This window comes from Salvelinus alpinus, chromosome 17 (assembly GCF_045679555.1).
Source record: "Salvelinus alpinus chromosome 17, SLU_Salpinus.1, whole genome shotgun sequence".
Classification (NCBI taxonomy): Eukaryota; Metazoa; Chordata; class Actinopteri; order Salmoniformes; family Salmonidae; genus Salvelinus; species Salvelinus alpinus.
In genome coordinates, this window is record NC_092102.1 from 13798717 (window position 1) to 13818211 (window position 19495).

At 46.1% G+C, this 19495-nt stretch overlaps 1 protein-coding gene across 20 annotated transcripts in view; it reads left to right on the plus strand.

The window, feature by feature from the left end:
- Positions 1 to 19495, plus strand: part of LOC139542193 (E3 ubiquitin-protein ligase HUWE1-like) — an 82891-nt gene that overhangs the window by 36920 nt on the left and 26476 nt on the right. For 14 of the 20 annotated variants that reach the window (XM_071347321.1, XM_071347331.1, XM_071347314.1 and 11 more), the window contains 23 exons: positions 67 to 283; positions 820 to 942; positions 1244 to 1481; positions 2447 to 2669; positions 5868 to 6052; positions 6409 to 6465; positions 7335 to 7457; positions 7623 to 7718; positions 8101 to 8370; positions 8543 to 8695; positions 8854 to 8981; positions 9239 to 9320; positions 9567 to 9743; positions 10003 to 10153; positions 11117 to 11378; positions 11678 to 11858; positions 12127 to 12322; positions 12612 to 12779; positions 12959 to 13107; positions 16145 to 16253; positions 16475 to 16698; positions 17142 to 17353; positions 19055 to 19237. In XM_071347321.1, the coding sequence (XP_071203422.1) occupies positions 67 to 283; positions 820 to 942; positions 1244 to 1481; positions 2447 to 2669; positions 5868 to 6052; positions 6409 to 6465; positions 7335 to 7457; positions 7623 to 7718; positions 8101 to 8370; positions 8543 to 8695; positions 8854 to 8981; positions 9239 to 9320; positions 9567 to 9743; positions 10003 to 10153; positions 11117 to 11378; positions 11678 to 11858; positions 12127 to 12322; positions 12612 to 12779; positions 12959 to 13107; positions 16145 to 16253; positions 16475 to 16698; positions 17142 to 17353; positions 19055 to 19237 (3907 nt within the window). The remainder of the gene's footprint in view (positions 1 to 66; positions 284 to 819; positions 943 to 1243; positions 1482 to 2446; positions 2670 to 5867; positions 6053 to 6408; positions 6466 to 7334; positions 7458 to 7622; positions 7719 to 8100; positions 8371 to 8542; positions 8696 to 8853; positions 8982 to 9238; positions 9321 to 9566; positions 9744 to 10002; positions 10154 to 11116; positions 11379 to 11677; positions 11859 to 12126; positions 12323 to 12611; positions 12780 to 12958; positions 13108 to 16144; positions 16254 to 16474; positions 16699 to 17141; positions 17354 to 19054; positions 19238 to 19495) is intronic. The other 6 variants (XM_071347328.1, XM_071347329.1, XM_071347332.1 and 3 more) reach the window with 2 other exon arrangements.

Sequence of the window (19495 nt, forward strand, 5' to 3'; positions counted from 1 at the left end):
TCCTATATTTGCGAGCGCTAGCTGTATTTTTCCTACAGGTGTGTAACTCTCCTCTCTCACCTCCAGCATCGTCTCGCCTGGGCCGGGCTCTGGCTGAACTCTTTGGTTTGCTGGTGAAGCTGTGTGTGGGCTCTCCAGTCCGCCAGCGCCGCTCTCACCACGCCACCAGCACTGGCACTGCCCCCACCCCTGCCGCCAGGGCCACCGCCTCCTCCCTCACCAAGCTGCTTACCAAGGGCCTCAGCTGGCAGCCCCCACCCTACACCCCCACCCCTCGCTTCAGGTATGCTACTCAGTCATGATCTACCCTGTCACACCCAATCTCCAAGAAAATCATCCCATCAGCCCATACAAGCTAACCTCTTCTATAGTTCTCAGAGGGTGGATAAGATTTGGTAATAATTTTGTCTTGCTTCTGATAAGCCCAGAGGGTTGTTTGCTTCTGTACATAGATCATCACTTGGGGCTCCCGAGTGGCGCAGCGGTCTAAGGCACTGCATCTCAGTGCTAGAGGCGTCACTACAGACCCTGGTTCGATTCCAGGCTGTATCACAACCGGCCGTCCTTGGGAGTCCCATAGTGCACAATTGTCCCAGCGTCGTTAGGGTTTGGCCGGGGTAGGCCGTCTGTGTAAATACAAATGTGTTCTTTACTGACTTGCCTAGTTTAATAAAGGTTAAAAAAAATTAACATGTAGGAGGGGCAAGAAGTTGGTTTGGTTACAAGGCTTTACGCTTGTCAGAACGATTCCAACTGCATCTATTGATTTGCTGATTTATTGCTCCCAGTGTCAATTTTAACACTCACTTGTCTCTCCAGGCTGACGTTCTTCATCTGCTCGGTGGGCTTCACGTCCCCCATGCTGTTCGATGAGAGGAAGTACCCCTACCACCTCATGCTGCAGAAGTTCTTCTGCTCCGGAGGACATGACGCGCTCTTCCAGTGAGTGGAGCACCCTTGCTTAGCTCTGTTAATATCTGACAGACTTGCGCTGTTGGTACTTCTTTACATGGAATTTGTTGGCGCCCTGTAGCTACAACAAGCCCTACTACCGTTGCAAACTACCTGACTGTACATACGTATTGACTTTTGGCACTACTTTTGTCAGCATTGTCAATACAATCATTATGAGTATGGCCTTGTTTTACCTGATCATGTGAGTTGACCAGGACAACTATGGGCAATAATGTGTTTCTCTGCCCAGCAGCACTGACACATTTCTCCTTCCCCTCTCTCTCCCCAGGACATTTAACTGGGCTCTTACTATGGGTGGTAAGGTGCCTGTCTCTGAGGGCTTGGAGCACACTGAGCTTCCTGATGGGACAGGGGAATTCCTGGATGCCTGGCTGATGCTGGTGGAGAAGATGGTGAATCCCAGCACCGTGCTGGACTCACCCCACAGCCTGCCCGTCAAGGTCCCTGGGGTTACCCCCACCACCCCCCAATTCAGCGCCCTGCGATTCCTCATCGTCACTCAGAAGGTAGAGTGTGTGTGTGTGTGTGTGTGTTAAGTGGTTTCTTGGTTGCTTGATTGGCATCTGCGATGTTTGTGTTTGCGCTCAAGGTCATTTTGTATGGGTCGTCGTTGTAAATAAAAATGTGTTCTTAAGTGACTTGCTTAGTTAAATAAAGGTTAAATCAAATAAATTCATACACATAAAGGCCAGCATCCCGGAGTCGCCTCTTCACTGTTGATGTTGAGACTGTTGTTTTGCGGGTACTATTTAATGAAGCTGCCTGTTGAGGACTTGTGAGGCATCTGTTTCTCAAACTAGACACTCTAATGTACTTGTCCTCTTGCTCAGTTGTGCACCGGGGCTTCCCAGTCCTCTTTCTATTCTGGTTAGAGCCCGTTTGCGCTGTTCTATGAAGGGAGTAGTACACAGCGTTGTACGAGTTCTTCAGTTTCTTGGCAATTTCTCGCATGGAATAGCCTTCATTTCTCAGAACAAGAATAGTCTGAGTTTCAGAAGAAAGTTCTTCGTTTCTGGCCATTTTGAGCCTGTAATCAAACCCACAAATGCTGATGTTCCAGATACTTAACCAGTCTAAAGAAGGCCAGTTGTATTGCTTCTTTAACCAGAATTTTTTTAGACTTGGATTAACTAATACAGTGTGCCATTGGAACACAGGAGTGATGGTTGCTGATAATGGGTCTCTGTACATCTATGTAGATATTCCATAAAAAATCAGTGTATTTCTGAAAAATTTGATATTTTAATGGACAAAAAATTAGCTTTTCTTTCAAAAAACAAGGTCATATATATATATATATATACCTACTCATTCAAGGGTTTGTCTTTATTTTTGTAATTTTCTACATTGTAGAATAATAGTGAAGACATCAAAACTATGAAATAACACACATGGAATCATGTAGTAACCAAAAAAGTGTGTATTTTGATGTAATCTATGTAATACTAACCCACTCTCTCACTGTGTTCAGGCGGCGTTTAACTGCATCCGAAGCCTGTGGAACAGGAAACCCCTCAAAGTGTACGGGGGCCGCATGGCTGAGTCCATGTTGGCTATACTCTGTCACATCCTTCGTGGTGAACCAGTCATCCAGGAGCGGCTGGCCAAGGAGAGGGAGGGCACGGCGCGGCCAGAGGAGGAGGGGGGCCCAGGGGCCACCACAGTGCCTGTAGGCCCCAGCTCTGGAGCTGGAGGTGAGTGTGCGTTTTTAGTTCTCATTTTCAGTAAGGCAACGTTATTAGGGATTGGTTGATGCTCAAATGTTTCATCGACACAAGATTTGAATTGCAAATCAACTTGACTGGAGGTACTCAACACTCCCCGCCCCTCGTCTTGATTCGGTCAGCCATTAGCGAGAACCATATACCGGATATTTGACAGGGTCGTTAGCATTTGGGTTTCAATTTTATTTTTGCCCCCACCTAGCTTAAGTTCTAGATGTCTTTATTTCTATTCATGTTTTTTAAATTTATTTATTTATTCAGTTTAGTTTGTTAGTTTTCAGACTTGATTTACTAGTTTTTATTTAGACTACATGACCAAAAGTATGTGGACACTTGCTCGTCGAACATCTCATTCCAAAATCATGGTAATTTAATATGGAGTTGGTCCCCCCTTTGCTGCTATAACAGCCACTCTTCTGGGAATGCTTTCCTCTAGATGTTGGAACATTGCTGCAGGGACTTGCTTCCATTCAGCCACAAGAGCATTAGTAAGGTGTTGGGCGATTAGGCCTGGCTCGCTGTTGGCGTTCCAATTAATCTCAAAGGTGTTCGATGGGGTTGAGGTCAGGGCTCTGTGCAGGCCAGTGAAGTTCTTTCACACCGATCTCAACAAACCCTTTCTCTATGGACCTCGCTTTGTGCACAGGGCCATTGTCATGCTGAAACAGAAAAGGGCCTTCCCCAAACTGTTGCCACAGTTGGAAGCACTGCATCATCTAGAATTTCATTGTATGCTGTAGCATTAAGATTTCCCTTCAATGGAACTAAGGGCCCTAGCCCGAACCATGGAAAAACAGCCCCAGACCATTATTCCTCCTCCACCAAACTACAGTTGGCGCTATACATCGGGTCAGGGTAGTGTTTTCCTGGCATCCGCCACACCAGATACGCCCGTTGGACTGCCAGATGGTGAAGCGTGATTCATCACTCCAGACAACGTGTTTCCAGAGTCCAATGACGGCGAGCTATACACCACTCCACATAACGCTTGGCATTGCACATGGGTGCTCAGCCATGGAAATCCATTTTATAAAGCTCTAGACTTAAGGTTATTATGCTGACGTTGCTTCCAGAGTCAGTTTGGAACTCTGTAATTGCAACCGAGGATACTATTTTTATGCGCTTTAGCACTCGGTGGTGCAGTTCTGTGAGCTTGTGTGGCCTGCCATTTCGTGGTTGAGCCGTTGTTGCGCCTAGGTGTTTCCACTTCACAATAACAGCACTTACAGTTGACCGGGGCAGCTCTAGCCAAGCAATAATCTTACTGAGTGAAGGGAGTAGATTAATTGGTTGACTATTGGCAGGAGTAATGGGTGGGTTCTTTGCTGTCTTTCGGGATTGGGCACATTTTAGCATGCTTCCAAACATTTGCAAATGCCCCTTTTTCCAGTGACCAATTAAATATGTATCTCAGTGGAGCTGCAATCTGGGGAGCAGCATAGCGAAGTAAAAAATATTCCATAAGATCATTACCTATAGATTTACCATCAGGTAATGACTTCAATAGGTTTAACACCTCTACTGACACCATTTGTAGAATAAAAGAGCAGGTTTTTTTGCTCATAATATGATCATCAATCCATTGGACAATAGCTTGTTTGGAAGATTGGGTGTTTACATTATCGCTCAGTAAATAGAAATTTTCTTAGTAAAAAAAATCTGCAAAATGATTGGCAATATCAGCTGGTCTTGTTATTGCTCTGCCGTCAACCTCCACACTAGATGGGTATGAGGAAATAGATGTACCAAGTAAGCCCTTAACTATATTCCATACCTTTTTAGAATCATTTTTACCATTAATAAAAGCATTTTTGAAAAAGTTTTTTTTCTTACGATTTAATTTACCTGCCTAATTACATGGTGTTCTATAATTCTTTTCATCAATTTCTAGTTTAGATTTGTCTGCTAAGACTTTTGCCATATTTCTTTGAGAAAATGCCTCACCCAGTTAATCAATCCATGGAGATGGATGAGCCCCAACTGTACTCTTTCTTACTGGGGCATGATGGTCCATTACCTCAGTGAGCAAATCAGTAAAACATTCTCTAGCGTGATTTAAATCATCCTCTAGATAAATCAGCTCCCTGGGTAGCGCAGCCAAATCATTTTGAAATGGCTCATGATTAAATGTTTTAAAATGTATCTTGACTACTGTCCTAAATTCATGCCCTAAAGTTTAGGCTTACGCACTAATGCCTAAAGGTTGGTCAGCATGCTTCAGTTCGGCTGGCGACTAGGCAAACCAAACGAGTGAGCTAGCATACTCCCTTAAAAGATCACCTGCTTGAAAAATAAGAAATCCTCTGTCCATTTTGAGACTCTGTAGCCAATATACACTTCCTCAAAATAGTCAGATTTGATCTAAGATGACACAAGAAATCTGTCATTAAGTTTTTTTTCCCCCGGAGATCTTAGTCGCTCACTTTTTATTTAAGATACTTGATAGTATTTCTCATTGAAAAACATTTCATGAAAATTTGTTCTCATTGAATGACTACAAAGACTTTATTGAAGAATCCCTACAGTTGACCAATCACGGACAAAGGGTCTTCAACTTCAGCTCAAACTTCGGCTGGCCTCAAGAAAAAAGTGTGCCCGAACAGCCGAAAAAAAACCTTACCGTAGTACAAAACAAACAAAAACGTCAGAATGTCGTCATAATATATGCACAAACTCTTCCGAACTGTTTCAGCTGAGAAGCATGCTGATGCCTTAAAAATAATGAAAAACAACCCTCAATGTATCCTAGATATAAATTGCGTAAGAATGATACATTTATGATTTTTTGTTAAATTTTATTTATTCAACCTGCCTGCCACCCACTCACCCTTCATTCACACATTGTTTCATGACCCTAAACCCACCTGCCCCGTGGATATAATAGCTACTGTAGAGCATGAATGTGTGCTGGAAGAGCTACTTTAGAGCTACTGTGTGCTGGAAAACCTTGGTGGAGTATGGGTGAATTAGTTGTGGTGCTCATTGGAATTTCCTTGTTTTCAGACCAATGCCTACTTATCGTTTACATTTTTTTGTGTGTTTTAATGATATTAACAGCAGTGAAAGCTGAATTATTTGACACAATTTACAACGTTTATGCACATTAAGGATTAACATACAAGAACTGTCCAAGGACACTATCATTTCAAATGCTTGCATTTAAAATAGGTGGAGGTGGAGCTGTAGGGGCCCCTGGAGCAGCAGTGACTGCAGCAGAGGTGCCAGCAGGTTCCGGGTCAGGACCGGCTACCGGAGGCAGTACAGCACCACCTGCACCAGGTGAAGCAGCAGAGGACTCTAGTAACTCTACACCCAGGAGAGAACCACAGGTTAACCAGGTTCCGCTACAGCAGGTAAGGGGACAGGAGGGAAGTGGGGGTGTCAAGGGGAGTGTATTGGTGTTGATCAGTTTGCGTTTTTGGATTCTATTAACTTTGGGACTGTTTCTTCATAGAAATGTATTTTTGGCGGATTGCTTTTCTCATAGACAGATTGGCATTTGACAGCTTTGGTAGATATAATTGCATCCATTGCAAGATACGATTTGAAAGCCTCAATTTGATAACCTCTGTTGCACATTCACTTTCTTGTTAACTAATAAGGTTGTCATGTTGTAATAAGATGAAATTGGACTGTTTTGTTGTCAACCTATTGTCCCCTTGAACCCTCACTCTGGCGTGGCCTGCTCCACTTTGTCTTGTTATGACAGAGTCAGGGAGGAGGCAGGGAGAGGCAGCCAAACGTCAACCAGCAGCAGCTACAGCAGGTATACAGCTAGCTGGCTCCACAACCAGTGTGAATCTGAAAGTCCATTTATACTTGACCTGAGCTGTGCATGCTTTCTCCTACACTGTGCGGAACTTACACATTATTTTCGATGCGAGCTGGCGCGAGGGCACATTATATAGAATTTATACTGCTCTCTTGTGCTTGTAATTGGGGTCACGGTTAAGGAGGGATTTAACATGTATTTTACTTAACTAGGCAAGTCTGTTAAGAACAAATTCTTATTTACAATGACAGCTGAACCCGGACGACGCTGGGCCAAGTGTGCGCCGCCCAATGGGACTCCCAATCATGACCGGATGTAATACAGCCTGGAATCAAACCAGGGACTAGTGACGCCTTATGCACTGAGATGCAGTGTCTTAGACCGCTGCGCCACTTGGGAGGGAGAGATAGTGTGAGGACAGAGGCATATTTTGGAGGATAAATGTGAGAAGAGCCCTGCTTTAAATCAAATGGATGGAATTTCAAAACATTGAGGCATGAGAACTGGGTAGAGGGTAGGATATCATGCTATGTAGAGGTTAGGGAGGATGGATAGGAGGTCATTTTGGAAGGATGTCCCCGGTCACTCTGATCTCTCTGTGCCTCTGTTCTCTCTTCCTCCCTTCCTCTATCAATCAAATGTATTTTATAAAATTTTTACATCTGCAGTTCCCACAAAGTGCTCTACAGAAACCCATACCTAAAACCCCAAGAACAAGCAATGCAGAGGCAGAAGCACAGTGGCTAGGAAAGACGTCCTAGAAGGAACTCTGCTCTAACCCTGTCCTGTGACTCCTCTCGCCCTCGCCCCTCTTTCTCTCTCTCCTTTAACCTTATGTAACCCGTGTTCTCTCCTCTATTTAGCTGATGGACATGGGTTTCTCCAGAGAGCATGCCATGGAGGCCCTGGTGAACACCAGCACCATGGAGCAGGCCACAGAGTACCTGCTCACACACCCTCCTCCTCTACTCAGCGGAGCCGTCAGGGTACGACCGCACACACACACACACACACACACACACACACACACACACACACACACACACACACACACACACACACACACAGAGGTAGCGATGCTCATATTACAGATTACAGCCCCCCCTCCCATAGTGTATATTAAGAGTACTTGTATGTCCCTCTGTCTGTAGGACATGACCATGTCAGAAGAAGACCAGATGATGAGAGCCATCGCCATGTCTCTGGGACAAGAGGTCAGCATGGAGCAGCGCTCTGATTCGCCCGAGGTTTGCCGCCACACACGCACACTTAGACATGCCCCCGCACACAGGCATACGGAGGGAACACAATGGTGAATGAATTCAAACGTGAATAGATGAAGGCTCATAAATGAATAACCAAGGCCCAGCCCAGAAACAAGATGTAGAGTTTACACCCTAGGTATGTGTACATCTGGAAGTATTGGATAGATGTAAGCAATATTGTTGTAGCCACAGATCTAGAGTTCTATTTCTGTTTGCACCGACGTGTTTTCAGTTGATGGGCTCATTGGAATAATAGCCACATTGCTTCTATACAGATTTGTTCTGTGCCTAGGGGTTGTTTCTGGACCGCCACTTCACCACCACATCCGCTCACGTTCCCCACCTCCATCTTTCCCTCTCTCAGGAGGCAGCGCGTCGTCGTGAGGAGGACGACAGGAGAGCCAGGGAGCGTACGGAGGAGGAGGAGGCTCGCTGCCTGGAGAGGTTCCTGGAGGCCGAGCCCCTGGACATTACGGAGCTCCACGCCTTCACTGACTCCATGCTCCCCGGCTGCTTCCACCTGCTGGACGAGCTGCCAGACACAGTCTACCGCCTCTGTGACTTGCTCATGACCGCCATCAAGAGGAGCGGCCCCGAGTACAGGGACCTCATCCTACGACAGGTCGTCAACCAGGTGAGTAACATGGAGTGTGTGTAGTTAGGTGTGATATGCCCGAGTTAAAAACAATTATAAATGATTTCACATACACCGGATACGTGCAGTCAAATGTGTTTAGAGACTTCATTGTTATTATGCACTTAGTATCAGTATACCAGCCTCTCTATGTCATGTTTCTGATGTGTAGGTGTGGGAGGCAGCAGACGTGCTGATCAAGGCAGCAGTACCCCTGACCACCAGCGACACCAAAACAGTGTCCGAGTGGACCAGACAGATGGCTACCCTGCCCCAAGCCTCCAACCTGGCAACACGCATCCTGCTGCTCACACTGCTCTTTGAGGTACGGACAGAGAGATAGACACACAGAAAAACATCCTACTGCTCAAAATATTTGTTTGAGTTCGTGGCAGAGAAAGAGAAGCACAGCAATTCCTTTCACTCACACACACTCACTCACTGGCCCTGTATGCTGATCCATGCTGTCCTGTTTTCCTTAAGGAGTTGAAGCTGTCGTGTGCCAGGGTGGTGGAGAACAGTGGGATCCTCAATGTGCTCATCAAGCTGCTGGAGGTGGTGCAGCCCTGTCTGCAGGCTGCCAAGGAGCAGAAGGACATCCAGACACCCAAGTCAGTACCACCCCCTCCCCTGGCTCTGTCACAGAAAACTGACGAGAGGACCGCTCGAGATTAGCTAGCTGGCACACCTGCAGGATTGCCCTTCAAAAATACTGTCCTGCTAGAAATAACAGCATAAACAATCTCTCTCGTTTTACAATGCCTAACTAGAGAGAATTACTTCAGGTGAAGTAAATGTAGAAGCCTGGCTCCTCCCAGACAAATTGCGATGTTCAATACGGCTGAACGTTGTCTGTGACTCTCTATAGGTGGATCACTCCTGTGTTGCTGATCATTGACTTCTACGAGAAAATGGCGGTCTCATCCAAACGCAGATCGCAGATGAACAAGGTACGAATAATGTCCTCCGGGTGCCACAAAGATGAACCGACGCTATGAAATATGCATATGATTACCATTGTGTTGCCATAGCTGGTCTTTTCCTGACCCTTCTCTCACTGAAAATACACATTTTCTTGTTTCCCATGGACAATAAAATAATTTCCCCCCTCTCCTTCCTTTCTTCCCTCTCTCCTTCCTTTCTTCCCTCTCTCCTTCCTTTCTTCCCTCTCTCTTCCTCCCCTCCCCTCTCTCCAGTACCTGCAGCCCAATGGTAATAACTGGCGTTGGTTTGATGACCGTTCCGGCCGCTGGTGCAGCTACTCTGCCTCTAACAACAGCACTATAGACTCAGCCTGGAGGGCCGGAGAAAGCAGCGTCCGATTCACCGCGGGACGCAGGCGATACACCGTACAGTTCAACACCATGGTCCAGGTAGGAACTCTTCCTCATAGCCTCTTTTATACATGCCACTCTAACTCGAACAAAAGAACTGAGTTGTCAATCAGTGAAACATATTTTTTTTAATCATCAGACTTTGTGAATACTTTTTTTTTTTTTTTTATCCTGGTCTTTAAAAGCATGCTCAAAGGAGAGTATTCATTGAAAGTGCTTTTCAGTTCAGTAATGGGTTTAATTTGGGTCTGGTAAACCATTTTCCTTTCTCAGATTTCTTCTAATGTTTCTATTCCAGGTGAATGAGGAGACGGGTAACCGTCGTCCGGTGATGCTCACGGTCCAGAGAGTGCCTCGCGTTCCTAAACCGGCTAAGACGGGCAGCATGACGGACTCTGAGAGAGAGGAGGGAGACAGGGGCAAGGCAGAGGAGACCCAGACAGACCCAGGTGATGACTGGACCGTCTACTACTAGATGGGAGGAGCTATCGTTCTAGTATAGCCTCAAACTGGTTTATGAGAGGGAGACGGGGGCAAGGCAGAGGAGACACACAGACGCTCATGTAATGGCCTTCTAGATGGGAGACACTGTTTTAGTGATATGCACAACCCCAGTGTTTAATAAGCAGATACGGTAGATTAAAGCACATTTTCAGCTAAAGGTGAAGTGTGCAGGTGTTCTTTCCCTTTTGTTAGCCATTGCTATAGCCACAAACTGCACTCTGTTTATTGGCCAGTCTGAGATATGGCTTTTTCTTTACAACTCTGCCTAGAAGGCCAGCATCCCAGAGTCGCCTCTTCACTGTTGGCGTTGAGACTGGTGTTTTGCGGGTACTATTTAATGAAATGGAATAGCCTTAATTTCTTAGAACAAGAATAGTCTGATGAGTTTCAGAAGAAACTTCTTTGTTTCTGCCCATTTTGAGCCTGTAATCGAACCCACAAATGCTGATCCTCCAGATACTCAACTAGTCTAAAGAAGGCCGGTTTTATTGCTTTAATCAGAACAACAGTTTTCAGCTGTGCTAACATAATTGTAAAAGGGTTTTCTAATGATCAGTTAGCCTTTTTAAATGATCAACTTGGATTAGCTAACACAACGTGCCATTGGAACACAGGAGTGATGGTTGCTGATAATGGGCCTCTGTACGCCTATGTAGATATCCATAAAAAATCAGCTGTTTCCTACAATACAATAGTCATTTACAACAATAACAATGTCTACACTGTGTTTCTGATCAATTTGATGTTTTTTAATGGACAAAAAAATTGCCTTTCTTTCAAAAACAAGAATTTCTAAGTGACCCCAAACTTTTGAACGGTAATGTGTGTATGTATATATGCCATTAGACCAGTTATACCGTTTCTGTAGTTGTGTACCATAGTAACATCCCCCTCTCTGATTCTTTCAGACTCTGCCCCAGTAGCCGTGGAGATGAGTGCTCCTAAAGAGGACAACGCTACCCCCCAACTAAAAGAGTCCTCCCCCGGTCCCTCTGCTCCCCCCGCCCCCCCTCCCACAGCCCCCCTGGACCCCACATCGGAACGCACCGGGACAGGAGGAGCCATCGTGGTGCAGGGCCTGACGGAGGATATGACCACAGTGCTCATCAGAGCCTGTGTCTCCATGATCAGTGTCCCTGTGGACCCAGACACCCTCCACGCCACACTAAGGTTCCTGTTTTACTTCTATATGGTTCTTGTTTACTTCTTGAATCTTTTTTTTGTTATTAAAAGTGTCTGAGTTATGAAAAGCTCTAGACCGTTTAGCAGACAGTGGCTATCTTGTAGGAAGGTTTACTTGCAATGACTCTTATGTGTTTGTTTTTGCCTGCCTAAACTCAGTTGGATACACTGACTGAGCCGCTCTGTCTGGATAAGGGCGTCTGCTACATGACTAAAATGTACTTCTGAAATATTTTGTTAGTGTGACGAAAAGCCCTCTACAACTAAAGTTTGTTCTTCTCTTTCAGGCTATGCCTGCGCCTGACGAGGACCCACCATTACGCCATGATGTTTGCTGAGCTGAAGAGTACCAGGATGATCCTGGGGCTGACGCAGGGGTCAGGGTTCAACGGCTTCACGCCCCTCGTCACCCTGCTGTTCAGACACATCATCGAGGACCCCGCCACGCTACGACACACCATGGAGAAGGTACTGGATATTAAACCTCACCCTCGCTGATACCTGCCCAGCATGCATCTCAACAGTCCTCTCCTAGAAATGGACAGGCGAAAGCTCCAACACATTGCACATCTATTATTTTGACTATTTCCTGTATTTTCTGAGCAGTGGAGCTAAAGGGAAATGGATTGGAACCCATGTTAGACTGTTGAGACACTCCCAGTCAGTGTTAAAATGTAGTGCAATATAGCCATTAGGGTTTTGCACTGAGTGACATTGACCCGTCTACCCTCTCTAGGTGGTACGGTCAGCAGTGACCAGCGGGGCGGGCAGCACCACGTCAGGAGTGGTATCAGGCTCCCTGGGCTCCAGAGAGATCAACTATATTCTGCGTGTTCTGGGCCCTGCCGCCTGCCGGAACCCGGACTGCTTTGCTGACACAGCCAACAGCTGCGTCCGCATCGCCCTGCCCGCACCTCGCGGAGCTGGTACGGGTACGTTAAAATACTCTCATCGGAAAAATCCATATTTTATACGAGTGGATAGTTGAATGGCCACGGGTCTATCTAGCTGGAAGGACCATGCAAAGCAGCGTGGTGTGGTGACCAAATCTTTATTAAACCACTTCTGTATAGATCTTGGACATCGCGGACAGACCTGTGGCCATTCAACTATCCGCTTGCACATATAGCTCTCGGCTAGTTCCCTATTTTGCAGTGTAACGTAACAATGTGACGTGTACATGGTTGCTCGAAGTGTTTCTCCCTTCCTTCCTCTGCTCAGCCTCAGATGATGAGTTTGAGAATCTGCGTATCAAGGGGCCCAACGCGGTGCAGCTGGTGAAGACCACCCCCCTCAAAATGTCTCCGCTGCCCCCCATCCCTGACACCATCAAAGAGGTCATCTATGACATGCTAAATGCCCTGGCCGCCTACCACGCCCCTGAAGAGGGTAAGACCCTCACACAAACACTCTATCCCGATTAGTCTTTCCCGCGAGTCCTCGCATCCTGTTTTCTCTTGAGTCATGGAGCCACATGATCTTAACAGAATATCTGTTAACGAAGCTCTGACATCAATGTAGCTACACCTGTGTGAAGTCTAACTTACTGTTTGAAATCTCCCCTGTAGCGGAGCGTCCAGAGGAGCGTGCGGTGGCGGTGCCCGGGGGGCAGGACCTGTGTCAGATCCTCCAGGATGTAGGCGATGACGTTTACCAGCAGTACAGACTCACCAGGCAGGGCAGTGACTTCGACTCGCAGTCCGCTTTCCATATCAACGTAAGTGTCATGTCTGGCTGGTTGTTTGTAAGAGTCGTTCTGGCCATGGTCCTGTTTCAGTAGGGCACACGGTAGCAAAAACGTTTTGCATCGGGAAAACAAAAGATATGGGTAGGTTTTCGGCCGCACCGTCTGACATCAGGACAGATTTTTCTCCGCACCCCGACCCACCTGCATAGAATTGTTCCCGAGAGCTGATCCATGACCTGACAAATAATTTTTTTAGACCTAATTGTTTTTGACTCCAGAGTAGTAGTTACGCTATTATGCTATTCCCATCGTGAATACATTTTACTGCATGTCTTTAACATTCTGGATGAATGGAAACCTTGCCATGAATTAAGAATGATAGGCCTGTCTTATTTTCACAGTACAATGCGGCACAATGACAACTCAAATCGCTTTGAAGAAGAGCCTTCTAATTTGCCTTCTTACCTAATGAAAGCCTATAGCCCACCTAACAATACAATACCATTAGTCAATATTGTTCAGGTAATCAAATAGTTTTATTTAAACTTAAATAATTATTCCCGGAACCCAAACCCGGCTGTGTGTGTGCGCTATCATGCATAAATTTATTTTTTCCCCCTACACCAAACGCGATCACGACACGCAGGTTAAAATATCAAAAACAAACTCTGGACCAATGTCATTCATTTGGGGACAGGTCGAAAAGCATTAAACATGTATGGCAATTTGCACTTGCTCGCTAATTTGTCCTATTTAGCTAGCTTGCTGTTGCTAGCTAATTTGTCATTGGATATAAACATTGAGTTGTTATTTTAACCGAAATGCACAAGGTCCTCTACTCTGACAATTAATCCACACATAAAACGGCCAACCGAATCGTTTCTAGTCATCTCTCCTCCTTCCAGGCTTTTTCATCTTTGAACTTATATGGTGATCGGCATCTAAACTTTCATAGTATTACCACGACCACCGGCAAAACAGTTTGTCTTTCAATCACCCACGTGTGTATAACCAATGAGGAGATGGCACGTGGGTACCTGCTTCTATAAACCAATGGTGAGATGGGAGAGGCAGGACTTTCAGCGCGATCTGCGTCAGAAATAGAAAGGAGCTCTATTTTAGCACTTGGCATCGCAGATGAATAACATGGATTTCAAAATGTATTTTGCGACGCTCGCGACGTGTCCGGTCTGGTCAGCATGTGACTCGGAATAGGCTATAGGTTGCTAAAATATTTGTATTTGTTTTATTTAACTAGGCAAGTCAGTTTAGAACAAATTCATATTTATGCTGGGCCTATTGTGCGCCGCCCTATGGGACTCCCAATCACGGGCGGTTGTGATACAGCCTGGAATCGAACCAGGGTCTTTCGTGACTCCTCTAGCACTCAGATGCAGTGCCTTAGACCGCTGCGTCACTCGGGAGCCTACATTTATTTAGTAGGGAACTCAAACTTTGACTAACTGGACAGGTTGGTCAAACTTTATATGGCCTGTGTATGGTCTAAATCAGTGGTCACAACTGATTGAGTCCAGATCACTGAGCCGAGATCTACTGCTCAGATTTCTTCTTTTTTTTTTACATGATTTCAAATACATAGGCCTACGCAACATTAACTAAATAAAAACAGTTCTGTAGCAAGGAGATTTGTACAGTAGGCTATAGGCCCAGTACATTATCACTGCATATTGGCTATGCTTGAGTTGAACGTTGTTCTTCTCAGACCATTTAGAAATTATATAAAATATATATAATATAATACACTGTTAATAGTGAGGCACAGCTAAGTGAGAATATATTTTTATATATTTATTTTTTAAAATATATAATTCTTTACTGGAGTGATGGCCTGCATCTGATGGTCAGCCTGAGGGGAGGGAGGCAGCAGTGGTGAGGCTGCATCTCCCCAGACTCACCATCCCCTTCTCTCCGCTGAGAAAAGGGGACACAGTCTTCAGTTAATAACGAAACTTAAGTCGCGCAGCATTATTTCAGCCTCAATTCATGTTGTTACTCCTATGACCAGAGCAAGTGAAATATTCCTCGATATTAAAAAAGACACAAGCCGCTAATAATAACAACGCAAGTTTATTGACACACTGCTGTACTCATTGATTGCAGCTGCAGTACTGGTTGTAGTGTGACTGGAAGGAGAGAACGTGCATTTCATGTCTTATAGAACTGTTGAACAAAGTGTTGACAGTGCTGAATAACAATGTAAACACAAACTTAGGCTACACATCAAAACAACAGCTCTTTGCTGTATTCGTTGAGTCTAGTCATGGTTTTAAAAGTTTTGAAATCTCTCAATATAAACTTTGCTGTGTGTTCGAGGCTTGTTTTTAGTCTATGGTTCTGGGAAACTGTGCAGACACGGTGATCTGAGCTTTCTGATAGGCCAGCGGTAGGCCTATAGGTGCACTTGATTTGCTCTCTGGGCCTGCCGGGTAGGCGGAGTTCTGCCTTCAGACACATGAAATGGTTCAAAATGCGAAAACTTGGCCTTCCCAGCACTAAAGCTGCTGAATCAGGTGCATCTCCCGCCCCCAAAAATAGGAACGGAAGCCATTTTCGCGTGCGCTATGGAGTCGGAAAATTAACTTGGCAACGTATTGTCATGTGGTGGAAGATAACAACATAAGCTCTGCACTCTGACAAATTAGGAGTAACACACAAATGGGCCTACTAATGGACAATTCCCTGCTCCACTCTCAACACAATTCTACACAACTAGCTCCTTGTTATATTCTTTTTGATTTAAAACGTTTCTGACCCTCAATGTAATTGTTTTGAACTGCGAGAAATAATGTTTTCATTCCACCCGCCAGCTGATTGTTTTTTGGGGGGTGGGTTAATCCCGGGTGGGTGTCCGGTCCGATGCAGAACTCTGTGTTCTTGTTGGACAAGTTCAGGTAAAACTTCTCCTTTTCAAAACGTTTATCTTCTTGAACCGGACCCAGGAGTGCGAGTGTCTTGAATTAAAACATTGATATGTATGTTTTGAAAGCTGCTGTATCGGTCTAGATATATTGTGGGTCATATTTTCTCCCCCTCTCCTGTCTCTCAGCCCCAGGTGTTTTCTGCAGATGGAGCGGTAGCTGACTCCTCTCAGTCTGGAACACCCCAGGGAGAAGGTGAGACCCTCCCTCCCTCCTCCTCACCTCCAGCCTCCACTGGTACTTTTACAATACACTTCTTTCCTTAGTTTGGTCAATTTGTGTGATGCTAATATACAAAATATTGTATTTAAACCAAATGAAGGAACAAAAATCGAGATTTGTCACGAGTGCCCCATCAGTGTAAAATGCCTAGACACCTCTCTGCCCCTTCTCGATCCTAACTCTCTTCTCTCTCTTCCCCCCCCCGTCCATTTCCCTTCCCTCTCTCTCCACCTCAGCCTCTACTCCAGAGGAGATGCGTGAGGAGAAGAAGGAGGTGGAGGGGGAGAAGGGAGCCAGCTCAGAGGAGGGTAAGGGGGCCAAGGCTAAGGCCTCCAAGCCCCTGATGCCCACCTCCACCATCCTGCGTCTCCTGGCAGAGCTGGTCAGGTCCTACGTGGGCATCGCCACCCTCATAGCATCCTACTGCTACACGGCCGGACAGTCTGAGCTCATCAAGGAGGTGGGTGGCTTCGCCTGGACTGGGCAAAACGTCCAGCTTTCACAATCTATGTAGAGTTTTACTACTGTAATACATTTGGCATAAATTGCCTCAAGGGCTCAAAGGATTTTAGGAGTTTAAATACGATGTTGACAAACTCCTGTTTTTCTCTTCCCCTCCCTGTATTGCCATAGCCACGACTCCAACCTCATTAGAGAAAATGTGGAATATATCTTGCGTTGTTTCTATTTGACCTGACTAGTCCTTTCTCTGTGTGCTGTATAGATGTATATGTATTTAATTTCTGTAGAGGTATGTACAATACATTGCGCCAGTCCTCTCCTCACCCAGGGGTCCATCTCTTCCTCTGCTACACGACTGTACTGCTTTATTTGTAATATGTTGAGAATAAGACTTGTCGTCCTGACTCCCTTCTTGCTCTCTCTGTCTCTCTCCCCCTGCAGGACTGCAGTGTATTAGCCTTCGTGCTAGACCACCTGTTGCCCCACACCCAGAGCTCTGAGGACAAGGACACCCCGGCCCTGGCACGCCTCTTCCTGGCCAGCCTGGCAGCTGCTGGCACAGGCACCGATGCACAGGTGGCCCTGGTCAATGAGGTGAAGGCCGCACTCAGCCGGGCGCTGGCCATGGCAGAGGGCACGGAGAAACACGCCAGGTGAGGGAGTGGGCTGGGCAGGGCAGAGATTTCATAATTGTCTAAAAACAATTAAGCCGATGGTTTTTCCATGGGGCTCATAAACTCTACAAAAAAAGAAACGTCCTCTCACTGTCAACTGCGTTTATTTTCAGCAAACTTAACATGTGTAAATATTTCTATGAACATAACAAGGCTCGACAACTGAGACATACGCTGATCAAGTTTCACAGACATGTGACTAACAGAAATGGAATACGGTGTCCTTGAACAAAGGGGGGGTCAAAATAAAAAGTAACAGTCAGTATCTGGTGTGGCCACCAGCTGCATTAAGTACTGCAGTGCATCTCCTCCTCATGGACTGCACCAGATTTGCCAGTTCTTGCTGTGAGATGTTACCCAACTCTTCCACCAAGGCACCTACATGTTCCCGGACATTTCTGGGGGGAATGGCCTTAGCCCTCACCCTCCGATCCAACAGGTCCCAGACGTGCTCAATGGGATTGAGATCAGGGCTCTTCGCTGGCCATGGCAGAACACTGACATTCCTGTCTTGCAGGAAATCACACACAGAACAAGCCGTATGGCTGGTGGCATTGTCATGTCATGGATGGTCATGTCAGGATGAGCCTGCAGGAAGGGTACCACATGAGGGAGGAGGATGTCTTCCCTGTAACGCATAGTGTTGAGATTGCCTGCAATGACAACAAGCTCAGTCCGATGATACTGTGACACAGCGCCCCAGGCCATGACGGACCCTCCACCTCCAAATCGATCCCGCTCCAGAGTACAGGCCTCGGTGTAATGCTCATTCCTTCGACGATAAATGCGAATCCGACCATCACTCCTGGTGAGACAAAACAGCGACTCGTCAGTGAAAAGCACTTTTTGCCAGTCTTGTCTGGTCCAGCGACAGTGGGTTTGTGCCCATAGGCGACGTTGTTGCCGGTGATGTCTGGTGAGGACCCGCCTTACAACAGGCCTACCAGCCTTCAGTCCAGCCTCTGTCCGCAATAAGCTGAGAGTCTGAGCACTGATGGAGGGATTGTGCGTTCCTGGTGTAACTCGGTCAGTTGTTGCCATCCTGTACCTGTCCCGCAGGTGTGATGTTCGGATGTACCGATCCTGTGCAGGTGTTGTTACACGTGGTCTGCCACTGCGAGGACAGTCATCTGTCCTCCCTGTCTCCCTGTAGTGCTCTCTTACTGACATTGCAATTTATTGCCCTGGCCACATCTGCAGTCCTCATCCCTCCTTGCAGCGTGCCTAAGGCACGTTCACGCAGATGAGCAGGGACCCTGGGCATCTTTCTTTTGGTGTTTTTCAGAGTCAGTAGAAAGGCCTCTTTAGTGTCCAAAGTTTTCATAACTGTGACCTTAATTGCCTACCGTCTGTAATCTGTTAGTGTCTTAACGACCGTTCCGCAGGTGCATGTTCATTAATTATGGTTCATTGAACAAGCATGGGAAACAGTGTTTAAACCCTTTTATAATGAAGATCTGTGAAGTTATTTGGATTTTTGCGAATTATCCTTAAAAGACAGTTTCTTTTTTGCTGAGTTTATTATTTACCATCCTTTATTTGTCATTTTGATGTGTCAAAAGTTGAAAGTGGTAATGTATTTGACTAATGGACGGATTCATAGTGCATTCGTTATGCATTTTATCTGTCCCTGTGTGCCTAGGCTTCACTGAAAACTCCCCATTTTTCTCTCCCCCCCAGGCTACAGGCGGTGATGTGCATCATCAGCACCATCATGGAGTCGTGTCCGTCCACCTCTAGCTTCTACAGCACGTCAGCAGCCAAGACGCAGCACAACGGCATGAACAACATCATACGCCTCTTCCTCAAGAAAGGACTGGTCAACGACCTGGCTAGAGTACCGCACAGCCTCGACCTGTCCAGGTACACACACACACCACTGATCCTCTCAAACCCCTTACTCACCCTCTTAGAGGAGTCACATTGCTTACTACTTTATAGTAAGGCATCAGGGAAATCTCCCCTGTGGGTGTTTCTTCCAAACAGTATGCAAAACAGCACGTTGACTGGTAGCTTGTCTTGCACGGTGCCAAAGCTGGCTTAAGAGCTTCTCCCCCCCAATTGATTATTGTGACGTCGCATTGCTTAAATTTGCGTAGATTTCATATTTTCTCAACTGTC